Source organism: Loxodonta africana, chromosome 21 (assembly GCF_030014295.1).
Source record: "Loxodonta africana isolate mLoxAfr1 chromosome 21, mLoxAfr1.hap2, whole genome shotgun sequence".
NCBI classification, from domain to species: Eukaryota; Metazoa; Chordata; class Mammalia; order Proboscidea; family Elephantidae; genus Loxodonta; species Loxodonta africana.
This window is the reverse complement of record NC_087362.1, coordinates 68,964,843-68,984,937: the sequence shown is the minus strand read 5'-3', so window position 1 is coordinate 68,984,937 and position 20,095 is coordinate 68,964,843. Positions and strand designations below refer to the sequence as shown.

Below are 20,095 nucleotides of genomic sequence, written 5' to 3'. Positions count from 1 at the left end.
ATCAGTGACCCATATCTGAAACACCAGTACTTGCCAAGAAAACACAAACCAGGTGCCTGGCCAGGGTGGGCATGCTGCCCAGGCCGCGGGCAGAGCCCCCGCTGCCGCCAGTGCTCCTGTGTAATGTATCCTCCCCACCCCCAGGAAGTCTCAGGAACAGGGAAGCCTTACCTTGGCAGCTTCTTGAGCCACCTTCACCAGCATGAAGAACTCATTCTGGATCCCAGGAAGGCAGATTTTCTCAAACATGCATTCCTGGGCTTGTGCGAGCATCATTTTGACCAGCACGCTGAGCATGGCAGGGCTCATGTCGTAACTTGGAGTATGAGTAAAGGTCTCTTTCAGGTAGTTTAAAACCCCTGGAATTGTACATTTTTTGCACATTAGTTGGGGAACATATTTATTTCACCGTGCTGCTCAGAAGTATAGAAAAAGATAGAAACAAAGATATAAAACTGCTGTCCTAGGGTATATCTTAAGAAATCATATTCTCATCTGTGTCTAGGGGTCATAGATATAAGGAGTTGGAGAGTACAAGTACCGAGGTCCCATGGAAGGGGCCATGTGCCAAGGAACTGCAGACAACTTCTAAAAGCTCAGGGAGGGCCCTGGTCCTCAACCAGCAAAAGAACAGGGCCCGTTGGAGCAACAGAGAAAGGAGGAGGAAATGTAATGTGTGGCTAACTGCCTTTGCCATGAGACCAGAAGAACTGGATGGTGCCCGGCTACCATTACTGAACATTTTGATTGAAGCATCTATAGAAGATGCCGCAGAGAATTTCAAAATCCCGTGGACTCCAGACTTTCCGGAGGCTATTGCCCTTAGGTAATCTTTAAACTCCAAACCTGAAACCAAAAATATTCCCTGAAGTCTTCTTAAAACCAAACACTAGTCTAGCTTAACTAGTAAAGACTGTCTGCCTTGAGCTTTGTGCTCTTTTAGGATCTATCTATATAGGATCAGGAAACCCTGGTGGCGTAGTGGTTAAGTGCTACAGCTGTTAACCAAGAGGTAGGCAGCTCCTTAGAAACTCTATCGGGGTCGCTATGAGTCGGAATCGACTTGACGGCAGTGGGTTTGGTTTTGGGTTTTATGTAGGATCAAATTGACAATAGTAACTCAAAAGATTAGTCAGAAACCTTAGAGGGCAGGAAGTTTATGTTAATGGGGGAGGAACAACTCAGAAAAGAAGGGTGAGAATGGTTGTGCAACTCAAAGAATATAATCAACATCACTGAATTGTACACATAGAATCTGTTGCATTGGTGTATGTTCTGCTGTGTATATTCTCCATAACAACAAAAATAAAATAAATTACTAAAAAAAAAGAACGGGGACCTCGGTCTTACACTCTCAAAAAACTTAATTCTGCCAACAATCTGAACGACCTTCGAAGAGAACCTCAAGTATCATAAGACAGTAGCCATAGTCAACACCATGACTCCAGCTGTGTGAGACCCTGAGGAGAGAATCCACCTAAGCTAAGTTTGGACTTCTGAGCTACAGAAACTGTAAGATAATAAAATGATGTTGTTTCAAGCCTCTAAAAAAAATAAATAAAAAGAATCAGATTCTCTTCCAAGATGGCTACAACCCTGTTAAGCAGAGAAACCAGTCTCCTATGTCCTGGCGATTCTATCTGCCTTCCATTCCACCAGCCACTCCTTGGAAACCCTCTGGGACAGTTCTACTCTGTCCTACAGGGTCACTAGGAGTCGGAATCGACTCAATGGCAATGGGTTTGTTTTATTCTTTTGTTTTTCCCCCATTCCTCTCACCTGGAACAATTGTGAGGAATGCAACTCATGAAAGCAGAAAGCAGGCAGGACAACTGAGGGGCTCATAGGGTGATATCCAGAAATTCTGGAATCCCCCAGGACCGCAGGAAAGATTAATTCAGCCCAGTCCCATAGACACTTTCACGCTCTGGCCCCCAGCTGATTTTTTTATAGTTTTGAAAATTAACTGTCAGAGAATTAACTGACAATCAATCTGGAGCTGAAATATAATCTCTGACATGAATCCCATCCAACTGGTTCCTCTGGTTTTGTGGCAGAGCATAAATTACCCCATAAAAGGATCAGGGATCAACCCAGCTCTGCAGGCGGACTGCACCCTGGAGGCTCACTCACTCTCTGAGGTTCTGAAGCTTTCTCTCACCACCTCCGCAATCTTGGAGACAAGTCCTATCCTTGTCCTGCTCCTCCTATCTTTCACTAAGATCCTTCAGAAAGAAAGATGAGCCCAGAGAGAGATTTACAGTAAACCAAATCGACTCCCTTGTGGAGTCTGCAGAAGTCCCGAGATACAATCATTTTACAAATTCCATGTTTAGCCAAAATGACAAGGGCTACAGTACTTCGCAGCCTTGTAGAGCAAAGTAAAGTACCCAGAAAGGTTCTCCTCCAGAGCTATCCTGCCAAGGCAGAATGACAAGGCTAAGTACCAAAGCAAGCGTGCTATTGAGCCAGATGAGGGGCTTATGCTGTGGTCTGCACTCTGCCCCTGCTTTTGCCTACAGTCCCCCATCCTGAGTCTGGCTGGACATAGACCATGCTAGAGGTACGTCAGATAGAACCTTCAGGCACATGTGAGCCTCCCTGGGTGTCTGCACCAGGTCTGCGGGGACTCACCCCACCCCTCAATGGCCCTGTCCTCTGCTGCTAAACTGCGTTCCTCCTCTACCTGGCTCATACCAAGATGGGCTACAGCGGTGACTGGCTGAGAAAAAGAAGTTCAAATGAGAATGGGTTTGTAAGTCCCAGAGAAGATGATAGGCTCATTAAGCACTTGTAGGCATCACCTGATACAAGGGCAGAGCAGCAACCTCAGGTTGGCAAACATCGTGGAATAACGCTAAAAGGGCAGATAGCAATAGGCACTGATAAGGCATACTTAATAAAAGAGAAAAAAGCCTACATTTTCACCATTCAGGAATACTTATTCTGTTTTTTTTTTTTTTTTTTTCAATATTGTGTTGGTTCACTGGATTCTTGTGGCCACTCATTTGGAAAAGATTAACCGTTAACCACAGGATTCACTATGTACCATAAGCCATACGGGAATGGAGACGGCAGGATTTGAACCACTAAGCACTTCTCTTGGTGGAAACTGGTCTGGCCTTGCAGGCTCCTGTGTCCAAGTGTGGGGGTGAGGAGCACCCACAGACCCTGCCCCTGCAGAGACATACCTGCAGCTCTCTGAAAGGCATCCATGGCACTCTCCAGCCCAGCCTGTGTCTGCCGATTGCACCGGGTTCCAATCTGTGTATAGAGGGCTCCAATGTTAAACAGAACGCTGGCCTTCTCCAGTAGCAAGTTCTGCTGGCTGACCGGAACTCCAGTGAGGGAGTCGTACCTATTTAAAAGAAACATGCTTTGAGAATAGGGATGACTTGGCTAGTTAATATCCACCTTATCGTGAAAATAACTTGACAAAATTAGTTTCTTAAATGAATGGCGAAAAGATGCACATGTAGTGAGGTGCTGTTTTCTGAGTGAAGTGGCAGGCCCTTATCCTTCATGAAGAACCTCACCAATGCATGCAAAAAGAAAGTTTATTGGTGTTTTTTTTAATGTGGCTGCTCCTAAATGAAATATAGCAGTTATTCAGTCGTCATAATTTTTCCTGAAGTCTTAAGATTCAGGATTTGTTATCAAGTTTGCAAGTCAGCCGGGGGTAGGCAGAGGGGGAGCGCCCTCCTAATTCAAGTCTAAGAAGAAATGATCTTTAGCATTCTCACCAGTGCAGGTCAATAAGTGCATTTTTATGAAACGTCATCAGCCTTTCCTTTCCAAAAGAAAGGCGCTGGTAGCTGTCTCCGTGGTCAACTTTAATTCTGAGTATGCTCCGAGCTGCTAGGATCTACTCTCCCATCAGCCACACTCCCAAGTCCACTCAGAGAACAGGTACACTACTTCCCAAGCATTTCAATAATACTAATCCTGAAAACACTAGTCCCAGAAAAGAATCAGGTGTTCTGCTTCACTTTTTAAAATTTTGTGTATTTCTGTTTGGTGCTCTTGTTTTGGGGAAAAAACTCAATTCCTACCCTCGTCCCATCCGGGACAAGAATCTGGCTTCTTGTTAATTCCACCTCAGAATCCTGGTGTTCCCCAACTATAAAATGAGAAGGAAAAATGCCTCTCCTTCTGGGCTCACTTGTTCTGAGAAGCAAGAAGGCAAGGTTGGTTGGTGCCTTCCCCCTGCAGATCCCCTTCATAAATAAATGCCAATTTCCTGACGTCTCTCTGGGCTTTTCCTGTATAAACGCAGCAATTTAGAAAAGACAGGGCTGCAGTGAAAAAGGACAGCCAGTCTACAGAGGAGCATCTGTGGTGCCAAGGAGCTGAAACTATGGCTGACGTGGGAAACACTAGCAGGAACTCAGTACCTACCATGTAAACAAGATCCCCATCTGTCTGGTGGGTGGGAAGAATCTGCTCTCCACAAAACCCAGCTGGATAAAGTAACTCATCAGCAGTTCAACACCAGCCTCATCCCGGCTGGGCGTCCGACAAGCCTAAAACGAGAAGAACCCCAGAGAGGGTGAGCAGATAAGTGGACACAGCAGACGGCCCCTTCCTACATGCTCCAGGCGTCTCTCGCTGTTTCTGTGGACCTTGGGCCCCACAGCTGGGATCGTGAACTCAAGGAGGAGTGGGAAGGGCTTGACACAGAATCAAGAGTCCTGGAAGCCAGCTTTGGATGTACCACCGGGCAAGTGTCTCTCCTTCTGTGGTTTTCTTATGTAACAAGTGGAATAGATGGTTTTGACAGTCCCTTTCTCTCACCCTGACCACCTAAGATTCTATAACCGGTGGGCAGGGATGGGATATTCTGAAGAGTCAACAAGCAGGTGGCAGCCACCCGCCCTGCTGCACACAAACACTTACCTGTCTCAGATCCATAAGATCGGCGATTTCATCTTCATGTAAATAGCTATCTTCACTGTAGTGTTCCAGGATAAAATCCTTTATGAAAAACAAGATAAGAAAGTAAAAGATGTGATTCAAGATCATAAGTGCATAAAACAATAATAATACCGCCTTTCAAAAATGTATGTAGAATAAAAGGAAAACTTATAAGCAATTGTACACTACAGCGATTTTCTGAGTGGTTGGATTTATTTTCTTAAATATAAATATGTATCTTTTTAAAATCTTGCCTTTGTTGCTTTAGGAAAAAGAAAAGTTGAAGTTATTTTTTTTTCTTAAAAACGTCTTTGTAACGTGGCTAAGTGACCCGTATATTAAACAATTTGGGCAAACGTCACAAGATATTCTGGGGCTTAGACCTTTGTGCTCTGGGCTGCCTCAGTACCTGGGCACGGGGTCTTCCTGGAAAAGGAGACTCGTGTTCCGGGGACTGTTACGGCGACGCTACCCTCAGGGTCTGTGATGGGAGCCTCTGAGTGAGCAACTCTGGGCACTTCCACAAATGAATCACCCTGGTGAGGGGCCAACTCCACAGCCCAGTGTTTGAAGACGGCCATTAGTTCATGCAGTCATTCAACAAATGTTTCTTGGGCACCTACTATGTGCTAGGCATTTTCCTAAGTCCTTAAACTATCTCAGCGAACAAAAGAGACAAAGATCCCTGCCCTCATTACCCTCCAGCCAAAGATTAGACAGGCCCATAAAACAAACAATAATACATGTAGCTGAACCATGTATACGAGACCAAATGTGCACACCGGCCCAGAGGCAAGGACGAGAAGGCGGGAGGGGACAGGAAAGCTGGACGAATGGAAACGGTGAGCCCAGGTTCAAGAAAGGAAAGCGCTGGCACATCATGGGTTTGGCAACCAGTGTCACAAAACAATACGTGTATTAATTGTTTAACAAGAAACTAAATTGCTCTATAAACCTTCATCTAAAGCATGAAAAAAAAAAAAGATCCCTACCCTCATGGAGTGCTTCTATTCTACAAGGTGAGACAGAAAATAAAAAACAAACATAAGAAAGAAGTAAATTATACAGTATATTAGAAGACAGTCCAGGTGTGGTGGGTCAGTGGTAGAATTCTCGCCTTCCGTGCCAGGGACCTGGGTTTGATTCCTGGCCATTGCAGCTCATGCACGGGCAACATTTCTTTCCGTTCAATGTCAGCTAACAGCTCCCCGGAAACTACCAATTCAGAATTTCTGGGGATCACCAAAGTTTGAGAAGCACGAATATAGTATATTTGAAGATGGCAAGTATTATAGGAAAATAAAATGAGAGTAGTGTAAGGGGCAAGTCCTGGGTGATGCAAATGGTTAACCCGTTCGGCTGCTAACCAAAAGGTTGGAGGTTCAAGTCTACCCAGAGGTACCTTGGAAGAAAGGCCTGGAGATCTACTTCCCAAAAAACCAGCCATTGAAACCCTATGGAGCACAGTTCTACTCTGACATATGGGATTGCCATGAATCTGAGTCCCCCAGAAGGAAAGTGGTTTTTGGTTCCCTCTCCTCCTACCCTCTGACCCCCTGTTGGCGCTCCTCCCCTTGGCCACACTCAGTAGGAAGCCATAGAGTTGGGGGGGGGGGGTCTGTTGATGCCTCCCCCGGCACAGAGCAGGAGCAAAACTGATTAACTCCTAAAACACGGTTTGGGAGAAAGTGGCTAACCGTTTGTTGGGGGGAAAACAAAAGTTATAGCCCTCCACCTTGCTTTTTACTGCAAAATAACTTCCAGATAGATTGAATGTTAAAAACTCAACAACAAAGCATTAGAAGAAACTAGATCGAAATATCCATGCTACCTTGGTGTAGAGCATGCCTTTCAGAATGTATCATCAAAGGCAGAACTGCAGAAATTATAAAGGAAAGAACCAGTAAGTTAATAACATAAAAGTCTGCATGGCAAAAAATATGTATATCTTTCTAACTGGTTATTGTTTGTATAAGCAAAGTTAAAGGAAAGAATATACTAGGAGAAATATTTGTATTATACATAGCAAAGGGTTAATATCCTTAATACATAAAGGATTAAGAGCTCAGCTGATAACCAAAAGGCTGGCTGTTCAAATCTACCAGCCGCTCCTTGGAAACCCTATGGGGCAGCTCTATTCTATCCTACAGGGTCACTATGAGTCAGAATCGACTCAGCAACGAAGGGTGTGGTTTTGGTTTGGTTATAAGAAATCAGAACAACAGTATGGAAAAGTGAGCAAAGAATAGAAACGGGACTTTGAGAAAGGAGAAAATGTAAGCGGCAAATAAGCATGTGAGAATATATTCGACGCCAGTACTAACTGGAGAAATGCAAACTGTAATAAATTAAGACATTATTACATCACTATTTTAAGATAGATTTAAAAAAAAATTTTTTTTTAAATCAAAATGATTAATACTCAGTGTAGAAATGAAAGACAGGACCACTTCTGGTGAGTCATTCGGCAAAAGATTTATCTTTGACCTGCCAAATCCACATCAAGTGTGCAAAAATGCTCAGTGGAGGACCGCTCATAACAAACTAGCATTTGAGAATTGCTTAAATAATGGAGGAAACCCTGGTGGCATAGTGGTTAAGTGCTACAGCTGTTAACCAAGAGGTTGGCAGTTTAAATCCGCCAGGCGCTCCCTGGAAACTCTACGGGGCAGTTCCACTCTGCCCTATAGGGTCGCTATAAGTCAGAATCGACTTGACGGCAGTGGGTTTGGTTTGGTTTTTTAAATAATGGAAACAACAGCTACCTTGTTTAGCACCAACTACACGCTGGTGGTATACTGCTACGGCTGCCATCCAAAAGGTCGGCAGTTCGAATCCACCAGTTGCTCCTTGGAAATCCTACGGGGCAGTTGTACTCTGTCCTACAGGGTTGCTATGAGTCAGAATCAACTCGACGTCTATGGGTTAGTCAGTCAGTACATGCAGACATCATGCTAAGCTTTTAGTATATACGTCTTGTCCAACCTTCACAATACCCTCGTGAGGCAAGTACCCTGATTTGGGGATGGGACCAGGGCCTCCAAAGATTAAGCAATTTGAGCAAGTTACACAGCTCAGTGGGGAAGGAGTGATGGGGCTGTGAGTGATTGTTACATGTCTTGGTATTTTCTGAATGTTCTACATCAATGTTCTTGATCAAAATAAATAAATAAAGCTCTATTTAAAAGCACGAAGACAATTTGAATTCTCTGGCAACGGTATTTAATAGTGCTTTTTAACGTAGCTGTTTCAAAGCCCATCTATTTAAAAGAGGACAAAATCACTTCCGGAAGCTTTACTGACAAACGTTATTACATGAGCTCTCTGATTTGAAAGACAACTTAAATTGCCCTAATTAAGCTGCCCAAACCACTTCTGTGGTGCCTGCCTGGGTTACTCTCAAGCCCAAATGTGGAAGGGAAAAAACAAAGTCCCCCATACATTCCTATTTTTGTATGACTGACATCGGTAGAGTCCCTTTGGGGCTAAAATGACATGGTTGTGAGATCTTAGCTGAACACAGTTGGCTCTTTTACTTGCTTTCATGTGGAATTCAGCACGTGACACATGCCCATAAAGTCCCTAAGTTTCTGGGAGAGTCTCTCTTTAAAATGCTTGCACTCTTGCAGCTCCGACGCTAAGCAACAATCTAAATCTTAAAGAAACTATTTTACAAAAGTAACTGAAGACGGTTTTCCCCAGACACACGAATTACCACAGATTCAGAGACTCATAGAAGCGTCACATCTAAAACTTCAGGCAGCCAAAGAAGTGTTGGCAGAAAGCTGCTGAATTGTTTTCTACCCAGAAAGTAATTTCTGGTAATCCTGGGTCTTGCAAAACTGCCAATTCTTCTTCTCAAACTCTAAAATAAACCCCAAGCTCGCAGGGCCTAGGCCTGGTTTGAACCACCACCACCTCCCCCAGTTGCTGTCCACTGACTCCGACTCATGGCGCCCCCGTGTGTATCGGAGTAGAACTGTGCTCTGTAGTGTTTTCAATGGCTGATTCTTTTAAAGCAGATCACCAAGGCCTTTCTTCTGAGGAGCCTCTGGGTGGACTCCAACCTCCAGGCTTCTGGTTAGCAGTGCTAAGGAAGCAGTTAAAAGGGCCCTGGGCAAGGGAGCTCACATTCTCTGCTTGAGAATGGGGAGTACCCGGGTGAAGCTATCGGTTAATGTGCTCGGCTACTAACCGAAAGCCTGGCGGTTGGAGCCCACCCAAAAGCTCCTTGGAAGAAGGGCCTGGTGATCTGTTTCCAAAAAATCACCCATTGAAAACCCTGTGGAGCACAGTTCTACTCTGACACACACGGGGTTGCCATGAGTTGGAATTGACTCAACAGCAAGCGGTTTGGTTTTTTTGGTTTGGCTCGAGAATGGGGGTGTCAATTGAGCTTTCAAAGTAGCAACGGATGACTTTTATAAGGACAAATTTTACAGTAGCAAAATTTCATATATTTTTAAACTAAGATTAGTCTAAGATGAGTCAACCAACAGGATCAGTATGGAAAGGAAAATAATATTTGAATTCTTTCTCATGACACTGGGATTCAGTCCTATACACCAAGCCTGTGCTGGAAAGCTCAGAGACAGGTACTGCCTTCCACTTCATCACCTCTGTCTTCTCCTAAGTGGATGTTTGAACTGATTCATTAAAACCCAGTCTGATGAGCTGGAGAGTCAAACACAGGGAGAGAGAGGAAGGCAGTCCAGGCACAGAGAGGCCTCCTGACCCCAGCTGGGGGCACTGCCTCTCCTGTGTGCCTCCTCCTTTGAAGGATCTTTCTCTTCTCACATCTACCAGGTCTGAAAGTAACCCCACCCCACAGAACCGCAGCCCCAGAGACAACACCTGTGACATCACCAGCGCTGAGCACAGTGCCGGCACAGGTGAGCCTACGAATCTCCACCTCATGTGAGGAGGCCAGGCTGCTTGCCAGAGAGACACACGGGTAAGAGGAGACCAAATACTGTATATTTTAAATGGTATATAGCTTATATCTCACTAAGCTGTTATTAAAAAAGAAGCGAATTAGGAAACAAGGAATTAGAGAGGAAAAAACTCCAAAACTCTAGTTCTTAAACTCCTTCAGAGTACTGAACCAACATCTGCAACTTACTTTGAAATGCATCCAAAAAAAAAAAAAAGATGGATTCACGAATAGGTACAGGGACCCCCAGGTCGACGGGTACACACTAAAGCAACCACAATAAAATGTTAACAGTAGAATCTAGGTAGGGAATACACAGGGGTTCATTGCAATAGTCTTTCAATTCTTCTCTAAGTTTGGAAATTAACATAATAAAGTGCTGGGGGTAAAACATTAGCTATCCTTCCAAAAACATGGCCTAAGTCGGTTCTAAAGTTTATGAAAAAAGAGACTAAAATAGGATACAATTTTTAAATTCCAAATCACGTCCACACACATACCCTCTGACTTGGCCTACTTGGGGGGATATAGGGCTGGCCTGGGTTTCCCGCCCTTTAGGGGTCATCAAAGCCGAAAGCAAGGATGTGAGAGAAATGCGTGAGGTTCCCTGTGGAGCTTCCAAGAGGGACCAGGGTCACCCCGCAGAAATCACTGTCTCTCAGAAGAAGAAGCCTAAGGCCACTGCAAGGGATACACAATTTCCGTATTTCCATTTTAATCTTTGAGTCCAGCGCCTGTTGCTTAGAGATTTACCTTGAGAACGACTGAAAAGTCAACGTCCTTTGTTTCCTTCAGACCAAGAGGAATCAGGGGAATTGTAAACGCCTGCCTGTAAGAAACATAACGAGGTGTATGAACAACCCTAACCTATAAACGCCTCCCTGTAGGAAACAACAAGGTGTAGGAACCCCAACCCGTAAACATCTCCCTGTAAGAAACACAACACGGCATATGAACAACCCTAACCTGTAAACGTCTCCCTGTAAGAAACACAACAAGATGTATGAATAACCCTAACCTGTAAACGTCTCCCTGTAAGAAACACAACAAGGTGTATGAATAACCCTAACCTGTAAATGTCTCCCTGTAAAAAACACAGCAAGGTGTATGAACAACTCCAACCCGTAAACACCTCCCTGTAAGAAACATAACAAGCTGTATGAACAACCCTGACCCAGCCACTGGAGCCCTAGTGACACAGTGGTTAAGAGTTTGGCTGCTCAACAAAAGATCAGCAATTCGAATCCACCAGCTGCTTGCTGGAAACCCTATGGGGCAGTTCTACTCTGTCCTACACGGTTGCTATGAGTTGGAATCGACTCAATGGCAATGGGTTTGGTTTGGTTTTCGGTAACCCAGCCACTTTGCAACCCACAGCCTTCCCTCGCCAGCCCAACTCAAGCCCATCTCCCTCCTCATGACAATCTACATGTAGCTGACAGGTTAATTTTCCACAGAGAGGACTCTACTTATGTCCTCCCTGATCTAAAATAGACCACAACTCCCTATGACTTCTGGACTACCCAGCTTAATACACAATCTTGGCCCTGACTTACCCGTCAGATCGTAATCCTCCTTTCAGTAACTGTTGAGAGCCTGCTGTGCACCGAGTCAGCTCCCCTACCTGGATACACTGCCCTGCCACACTGGGCCTAACCCCTGTCAGTCCCAAACCCTATCTGCCCCCCTGCACTGCAGTGAGTCCACTGCACCCCACGCTCACAACAGAAGCTCTTGGCGGCTTCTTCCTTTGGAGTCTGTTGCTCTAGGGGGTCCCATTACCTGCACAGGGAACTCCTTGAGGGCAGGGGCCCCATCCAGCATCTATGTGCTCCTAGCTCCCAGCACAGAGCTAGGCTCTGGCCCACGGCTACCCACCACTGACCATTCAGTAACCCCACAGGTCCTCTGGGAGCGTTCTCTGAGCCCTACATCCTTAGGGCCAGGGCCGACAGGAAATGAAATGGGCTCAGGCCATGTTTTGCAAACAGGGATTTAGCTCCCTGGCCTGTAACAGGAGACCTCCTTGGCTGCTTAGCTCAGCCCGGGGGAAGGCCAGCAATGCTGGGCAGGGTGAGTAGACAATACAGCTCTAAGTAGAAACTGCCCCTGAGGCACAGAAAAAGAACTGGGCTGTCCTAAAAGCAGGTGAGACCCAACAGGGGAGCATGGCTTCCCAAAGCCAGCAGGGAAGAAGGGAGATGAGGACAGGCCATGCCTGTCTCCCCCAGGGCCCCAGTGCCCGCCTGTCCTCACCCCACACGGGGCAGAGGCAGCTCTGTTCTTCCTGGTGACCATCCAGGCAAGAGGAGCAGCAAGGGTCCCAAGGCTCCATGCCAGAGCTCCCCAGCCCAATCTTGGCTCTCACTTAGCTTTCTATGTGATCTCAGGCCTTCCTGGGTTTTGTCCTCCCAAAGGTGAGATCATTTCTACACTGCCTACCTCACAGGAGTGTTTAAAGATCGAACATGCTAAGAAAACAGACTACTTTGGGAAGAAGGAAGACGGGAGGGCAACCAGCCCTAATGCAGGCATATTCTGAGGCTCAGAAAGCATGAGGAAGAAGCACTGCCCACTTACTCTGAGTTCTGATAGACTCCCACTGAGATGTTAAGCCCCTCAAGCTCTTCCTTGAGCATCTGCAGATCTGAGTTGACAAAGCTCAGCTCCAGGCGCACCTGCTCCCGCACCTTGTGGTTCGTGGCGGCTCTGTTAAAAGAGAAGGGGGAAGTTTATGAGCCTAATAAAGTGTTCAGTGTTTCTGTCCTACCTCTTAGTTCACTGCATAGTGCCTGGGGTCTGAAAAGCTTGCAAGCGGTCATTCAAGGCACAACAATTGGTCTCTATTCACCTGGAGCAACATAGGAAGAAGGAGAGCCAGGAATAGGATGAGGATCTGGAATGTGTGGCTAATTGCCTCCAGGAACAACTGCCTCCTTTGCCATGAGACCAGAAGAACTGCATGGTGCCTGGCTGCCATTACTGAATATTTTGATCAAAGATTCCATAGAAGAATCTGGATCAAAAGGAGGAAAATGCAGAACAGATTTCATATTCTTTCTGGAGCCATGGAAGTTGGATAAACCCCTGAAACTACTGCCCCAAGATAATCTTTGAAACTTGAACCAAAAATATCCCCTGAAGTCTTCTTAAAACCAAACAGTAGTCTAGCTTAACAAGTTAAAAAAAAAAAAGATCTGCCTTGAGCATTATGTTCTTTAAAGAACTATCCATATGGGATCAAATTGACAACAGCAACTCAAAAGATTAGACAGGAACCTTAGGGGACAGTGAGTTTATGTTAGTGAGGGAGGAACATCTCAGAAAAGGAGGGTGAGAATGGTTGTTCAACTTGAAGAATGCAATCAATGTCACTAAGTTGTACATGTAGAAACTGTTGAATTGGCATGTTTTGCTGTGTATATTTTCAACGACGAAATAAATCAAATTTAAAGGAAAAAAAGAAAAAGAGAGGTGGGGGGAGAGAAGCACCCTCAGCCAAGCCTCATAGCTGCCAGGTTAGCATGTACCCCCCTCAGGTGAGTGCCAGACATGATCAGATAAGGTGTCTTGAGACGCTGGGCATCCGACTCACCAAGCGACACCGAGATGCCAGACATGAATCCTAAGACAGTTCTACGAAGAATTAGTCTTAAGACGAGGAGAGAGGACTGCTCCTGGTCACCCCTAAAAGACCATAAATTATTCCCTTAAAAGGAAATGGATGGGAATGGAGAAGAGGAAACACTTCCTAACTCACTTTATGAGGAAAGTATTATCTTGATCCATAACCAGAGAAGGGCATCACAAGAAAATGAAACAACTGGCCAATATCCCACAGGAATATATACACTCAAATCCTCAATAAAATATTAGCAACCTGAACTTAGCAACATATAAAAAGGATTATACACTATGACCAAGTGGGATTTATTCCAGGAATAATGTTATATACCGTATTAATAGAATGAAGAACAAACACACACAATGGTCTCAATAAATGCAGGGAGGAAAAGCACTTGACAAAATCCAAACACATTCATGATGAAGAAAAAACTCAACAAATTAGGAATAAAAGAGAATATACTCAACCTGATAAAGGGACCTACACCATAGTTAACGGTGAATGACTGACTACTTACCCCCTTACAATCAGGACCCAGGCAAGGACGTCCACTTTTGCCATTCCTAATCAACACTGTTGGTGCAGTAGTTAAGAGTTCAAGCTGCTAATCAGAAGGTCAGCAGTTCAAATCCACCAGCCACTCCTTGGAAATTCTATGGGGCAGTTCTACTCTGTCCTACAGGGCTGCTATGAGTCGGCATCGACTTGATGGCAACGGGTTTGGTTTGGTTTAATCAACACTGTACTGAAAGTCCAAGCCAGCAGCAATTAGGCAAATAAAGAAATAAAGGTATCCAGATTGGAAAGGAAGTAGAACTGTCTTTATTCACAGATGACATGATCCTATATGTAGAAAATCCCACAAAATCTACAAATACTAGAACTAGTAAATTTATCATGGTCACGGTTATAAGATCAATATAAAAAACCAACTTATTTCTATAGACCAGCAATGAATAATCTTAAAATGAAATTAAGAACACAATCCCATTCACAATAGCATCAAAAAGAATAAAATACTTAGGAATAAATTTAACAAAAAGAAACATAAGACATGTACACTAGAATGACACGATTTGCTGAGATATTAAATGGAGAGACATTCTGTGTTTATGGACTGCAAGACTCCATATTGTCAAAATGTCGATTCTTCCCAATTGATTGACAGATTTAACACAATCCCAATCAAAACCCCAGTAAGCTTTTTAGTAGAGAAATTGCCAAGCTGGCCCTAAAATCTATATGGAGATGTGAAGGACCTAAAAAAGTGAGAACGATTTTGAAAAAGAAGAACAAAATTGGAGGACTTTGGCTATCTGATTTCAAAACTTACTATAAAGCCACAGTAATTAAGACAGTGAGGTATTAGCACAAGGGCAGGCAGTGAAACAGAAGGGAGAGTCCAAAAATAAATCCTTACATTTATAGTCAACTGGTTTTTGACAAAGGTTATCAAGAAAATTCAACGAAGAAAGGATAGTCTTTTCAATAAATGCTGCTGAGGCAACTGGATATCCATAAGAGTGTCAGAGTCCCCAGACCACTCCCAAGGTCAGTGGTCTGCCAGGAGGACTCACAAGACTCAGCATACAGTCGTACTCATGATTTATCACCGTGAAAGAACACAAAGCAAAATTAGCAGAGGGAAAGGTACCTGAGGCAAAGTCCAGAAGAAAGCAGCGACAAGCTTCTAAGAGCCCTCTCCCACTGGAGTCACACAAGACGTGCTTAGTTCCTATGGAAATGGGCTGTGATAACTCACGTGAAATCTTATCTACCAGGAAAGATCATCAGAAACTAGTAACCGGGATTTTTACTGAGGGCTGGTCACAAAGGTACCTTCTGCCTAGCACGTTCCAAAATTCCAGACTCCCAGAAGGAAAACAGGTGTTCAGCATAAACCACATTACCCATAAGCCACATAGTTTGAACCAACAGTTTAGACACAGCTGTTGTTTTTAGCAGCTACTGAGTTAGCCTCTGACCCTCGATGACCCCACGCGCAACTACCCCATGAAATGCTACCTGGTCCTGCACCATCCCCATGATTGGCTGCAGACAGGACCATTGTGATCCATAGGTTTTCATTGGCTGATTTTTTAGAAACATTTATCACCAGACCTTTCTTCCTAGTCTTAGTCTGAAAGCTCCACTGAAGCTTGTTCAGTATCGTAGCAACACGCAAGGCTCCACTGACAAATGGGTGGTGGCTACACATGCAAAGCACTGGCCAGGAATTGAACCTGGGTCTCCGTAATCAAAGGTGGAGAATTCTACCTCTAAACCACCGCTGCCTCACTTTAAACACGGTAAACCACTCAATGGTGTTCACTTGATGGTGAGAAACCCAAACCCAGTGCCGTCGAGTCGCTTCCTACTCATAGCGACCCTATAGGACAGAGTAGAACTGCCCCATAGAGTTTCCAAGGAGTGCCTGGCGGATTCGAACTGCCAACCCTTTGGTTAGCAGCCATAGCACTTAACCACTACGCCACCAGGGTTTCCTATGGTGAGAAAAAAAAAAAATGGTGAGAGCTCTCCTGAAATCTGTGTCCAGATGCCAGCCAAGAGCCAACCTTGCAAGCAAGCCTTTCCAAGAACAAGTAGTCTCAGGTTTGCACCATAGCCAAAAAATGAACCTCAATGTAAATCTCATATCAAACATAAAAATGAACTCAAAATAGATCAGAGACGTCAGTGTAGAAGCTAAAAAACCTCTAAAACTTCTGGAAGAAGACATAGGAGAAAATCTTTATGACCTTCGGTCAGGCAAAGTATTCTTAGTTATTCAAATGCATAATCCATAAAAGAAGAAATTGATGAAGTGGACTTTGTCAAAATTAAAAACATCCATGCTTCAGAAGACACCATGAACAAAATGAAAAGAGAAGCCACAGACTGGGAGAATTAAATAATAAAGTTTAAAAAAAATTCAATTTTTAAAAAATGGGCAAAAGATCTGAATAGACATTTTACCAAAGAAGATACATAATATAAGCACATGAAAAGATGCTCAGTATCATTAGTCATTAGGGAAACGTAAATTAAAACCATAATGACCATACCAATACACACCCCCTAGACTGGCTCAAATAAAAAAGACAACTGTTAGTGAGAATGTGGAGAAACTGGAACCCTCCACATTGCTGAATGTAAATGGTACAGCCACTTTGAAAGACAAATTAGTGGGTTCTAAAAATGTTAAACACAAACTTACTATACAACCCAGCAATTCCACTTCTAGGAATCCACAAGAGAGAAATTAAAACATACGTCCACATAAAGATATGTATATAAATGTTCATAGTAGCAGAGTACTCATAATTGCCAAAAAGTGGAAACAATCCAAATGTCCAATGAATAAGAAAAATGTGGTATATCCATACAGTGGGACTGCATTCAGCAATATAAAGGAACAAACTTCACCCAAGTTTCCAAGCAGAGGTTTTGACATCTACTCAAAGATACTATAGATGCTTCCTCAATTTACAGATTAGGAATCACGACAAAAATAACAGTAACAATAACCAAGTACTGAGCCCTTCCACAGCCCATCTGTTGGTCTGTTATACTGTGTGTGGTGGCTTTGCTTGATGCTGTGGTGGTGGGAGCTATTCCACGGATATTTCAAATACCAGCAGGGTTACCCATGGTGGACAGGTTTCAGCAGAGCTTTCAGACTAAGACAGAAATTAGGCAATGAAAACTCTACCGACCACAACAGAATGGTGTCTGACACAATGTTGGAAGATAAGCCCACTGGGTTGGAAAGCATTCAAAACACACAGTGGCTGCAACAATGGCCTCAAGCATACCAACGATTGTGAAGATGGCGCAGGACCATGTTGTACATGGGGTCACCATGAGTCGGTGCTGATTTGATGGCAACTAACAACCTGAGCCCTTATGACATGCCAGGTCTGTGCAGAGCACATTTTCATGAACTATCCTGTCAAATCGTTGCCTCATTTCTTCCAAGTGGATACTCATAGTTGTTCTCATTTTACAGATGAGGAAACCTGAGGTTCGACAGCCAAAGTCTCCAGCCAGCCAGCAAGACTGTGAGTATCTGACCCCTCCTTAGCTGATGAAAATCCAGCCACCTATCATCTGTTCGCTTTGCTCACCTCCTCTCTACCTTTCCTCTGGAGAACAAAGTGCCAGCCTCCAGTCTGCCCTCTCCACTGGGGCTCTTCCTCACCCTGCCAGATATCTGGGCCCATCAATCTCTCTCTCTCTATACATATATATAAATATATATGTATATATAGAGAGGGAAACAGACATGCAGACACACTAACCAACCAACCAGTTGCCATCAAGTAGATGCCAACACATGGCCATCCCATGTGTGTTGGAGTAGAACCGTGCTCCATAGTGTTTTCAACAGCTGGTTTTTCAGAAATAGATCTCCAGGCCTTTCTTCTAAGGTGCCACTGGGTGGACTCAAACCTCCAACCTTTCAGTTAGCAGCCAACTGCTTTAAACATTTGCACCATCCAGAGGCTCCTACATATACATGCATACGTATATTCATGTATATGTTGTTGTTAGGTGCCGTCAAGTCGGTTCCGACTCATAGCGACCCTATGCACAACAGAACAAAACACTGCCCGGTGTTTATGTATACATGTGTTTATATATATGTAAGTATTTATTTATACTTATTCCCTTCTCTCTCTCTCCTTTATTTCACTAAATTCCTCCTCCTTGACCTACAAACAAGCTTAGGCCCTGGCCCCTGAGAAAAGGACACGCTTGAACCTGGCTGCACACATGCTGGTGCCCACACTCTTAATGCTCTGTAAGATTCCACACATGCAACATGCTTGGGCTCCCCAGCTAGGCAATGAGATCCTGGAAGCTCAGCTTGGTGAAAATCATTGGTTTTTGGTGGAATGTTTTATTTTTGGCCATTAACACGAAAAAAAAAAAAAAACTTCATATCACAACACAGTATACACACACACACACGCACAAACACACACCCCTGAAGCAAAAGTCTCACAAAACCATACTTAGACATACACCAATATAGTCTATCCATGTGATGCACTCCAGTATATTCTATTCTACTCCAACACACTTTTCTTAAAAACAAGAAAACCTTGATGCTTGTAACCCACTGAGTTGATTGCGTTACACACCATGGGTCACACACCTGCAGTCTGTAAAAACCTACACTACAGAGATGCTATTGAAGAAATGATTGATTCACCACCTGACAATGTCCAGGAGGATCCCGGGGAGAAAATTCTCTCAGGCCTTGATATTGAGAACAGGTTCACTTCTTCATAGCAACTGGCTTGCTTTTGGCTCATGAATATGAACTGTGTCCCAGGACACATTCCCTTCCTCAGATTGGTTGTCAGGAAGCTCAGAGATAAACTGTGGCCCATGTCTAACAAAGTATATAGGACCATATAGCATGTAAATAGCCTTATCTACAGCTAAATCTCTCTTATTCCTCCTGCCCTCAACTCCTCAATCACTCATGCTTTAATCTTACATGTTGTACACATATGTTAGAATGAAGCAAGATAAGCTATTACAACTCCTGGAGGGATGACCTTTGCCTTAGAATTCTTTTATTCCTTCTGAAACCTGGCATAATTCTTTCCATGTAGTGGAAGCTCAACAAATTTCAGTTGATAGAAAAATACCTGGCAGAGTGAAGGCTACTCTCTGTAAACAGTGGGCTAGGCTAGTTCTCAGCAGCAGGGTGGGTCCAACTTAAACATAACAATTTAGATTCTAGGCCCCCCACCCAAATACCTGCTTCCAAATAACACCAACTCTTGATTTTTCCACCTCTCCATACTGATTTGCCTTATTGTCCCCGTCTTGGCTTGGCAACAGTTTAGAATTTGCAACAAATCAATCAGCCATTCTTTGGATGTGGATCTCTTTGTGTGGGTCACTCTGGAAAAGGTTGGTGGCCAGGTAGGGCCTCGGGCTGGTTTCTACAATGCTGATCTTTGGTTACAAAGGTGATAGAGAAATGACTCCTAGAGTTTGCTGTGTTTCTAATACAGGCAATGACTTCTCACAGATTCACGGATGGGGGTGGGGGTGCTTCTCAAATAAGGTATGCCAATTCAAGATGGTGGGTGGGCTGCAGCTCCACCTGTGCCCAGACTAGGGGAACAGCAAGCGGACAAGAATAGAACCACCTGGCCAAAATTAGGAATTAAGACCAGAGCCTTGGTCTCATCGATACTGGGCTGCCTTTCTGGAAGAACGCGGCCTTTCTCAGCTTTCACTTGAGGCCCCTGTGATCTGGTCACCAACATTACAGACAAAAGAGGCCTTGAGGCCAATCCGGGATGAGGCAGAAAGGCGTTTCAGACCTTTCCTGCCCAGGGTCTGTCTGCCAGGTTCCCCCGGGTCTCCCTCTGGCTGGACCGCCAAGGGAAGACCCACTCCCTTGGATTTGTCATGAAGATCCAACTATTTTCCATGGCCACTGACTGCATACGCATACACTTTCCCTTAATTTAGAGCTTCTGAGAATGTACCACCATAAGACGCCCCTACGTAACGATGGCTTCTCCCCCAAACCCAAAATTTCTCTGAAGTCTCCAAGCTTTGGCTTAAAATGCATGTGAATTGTGCACTCTGAC

General features: G+C 44.3%; 1 protein-coding gene across 1 annotated transcript in view; it reads right to left on the bottom strand.

Annotated features, from left to right (window-relative positions):
* RHPN2 (rhophilin Rho GTPase binding protein 2) overlaps positions 1-20,095 on the bottom strand; it is a 59,011-nt gene that overhangs the window by 17,883 nt on the left and 21,033 nt on the right. The window contains exons 3-8 of the mRNA XM_010596115.3: positions 12,428-12,556; positions 10,601-10,676; positions 4,897-4,974; positions 4,399-4,523; positions 3,192-3,358; positions 172-359 (exon numbers count right to left, since the gene is read on the bottom strand). Of these exons, the coding sequence (XP_010594417.2) occupies positions 172-359; positions 3,192-3,358; positions 4,399-4,523; positions 4,897-4,974; positions 10,601-10,676; positions 12,428-12,556 (763 nt within the window). The remainder of the gene's footprint in view (positions 1-171; positions 360-3,191; positions 3,359-4,398; positions 4,524-4,896; positions 4,975-10,600; positions 10,677-12,427; positions 12,557-20,095) is intronic.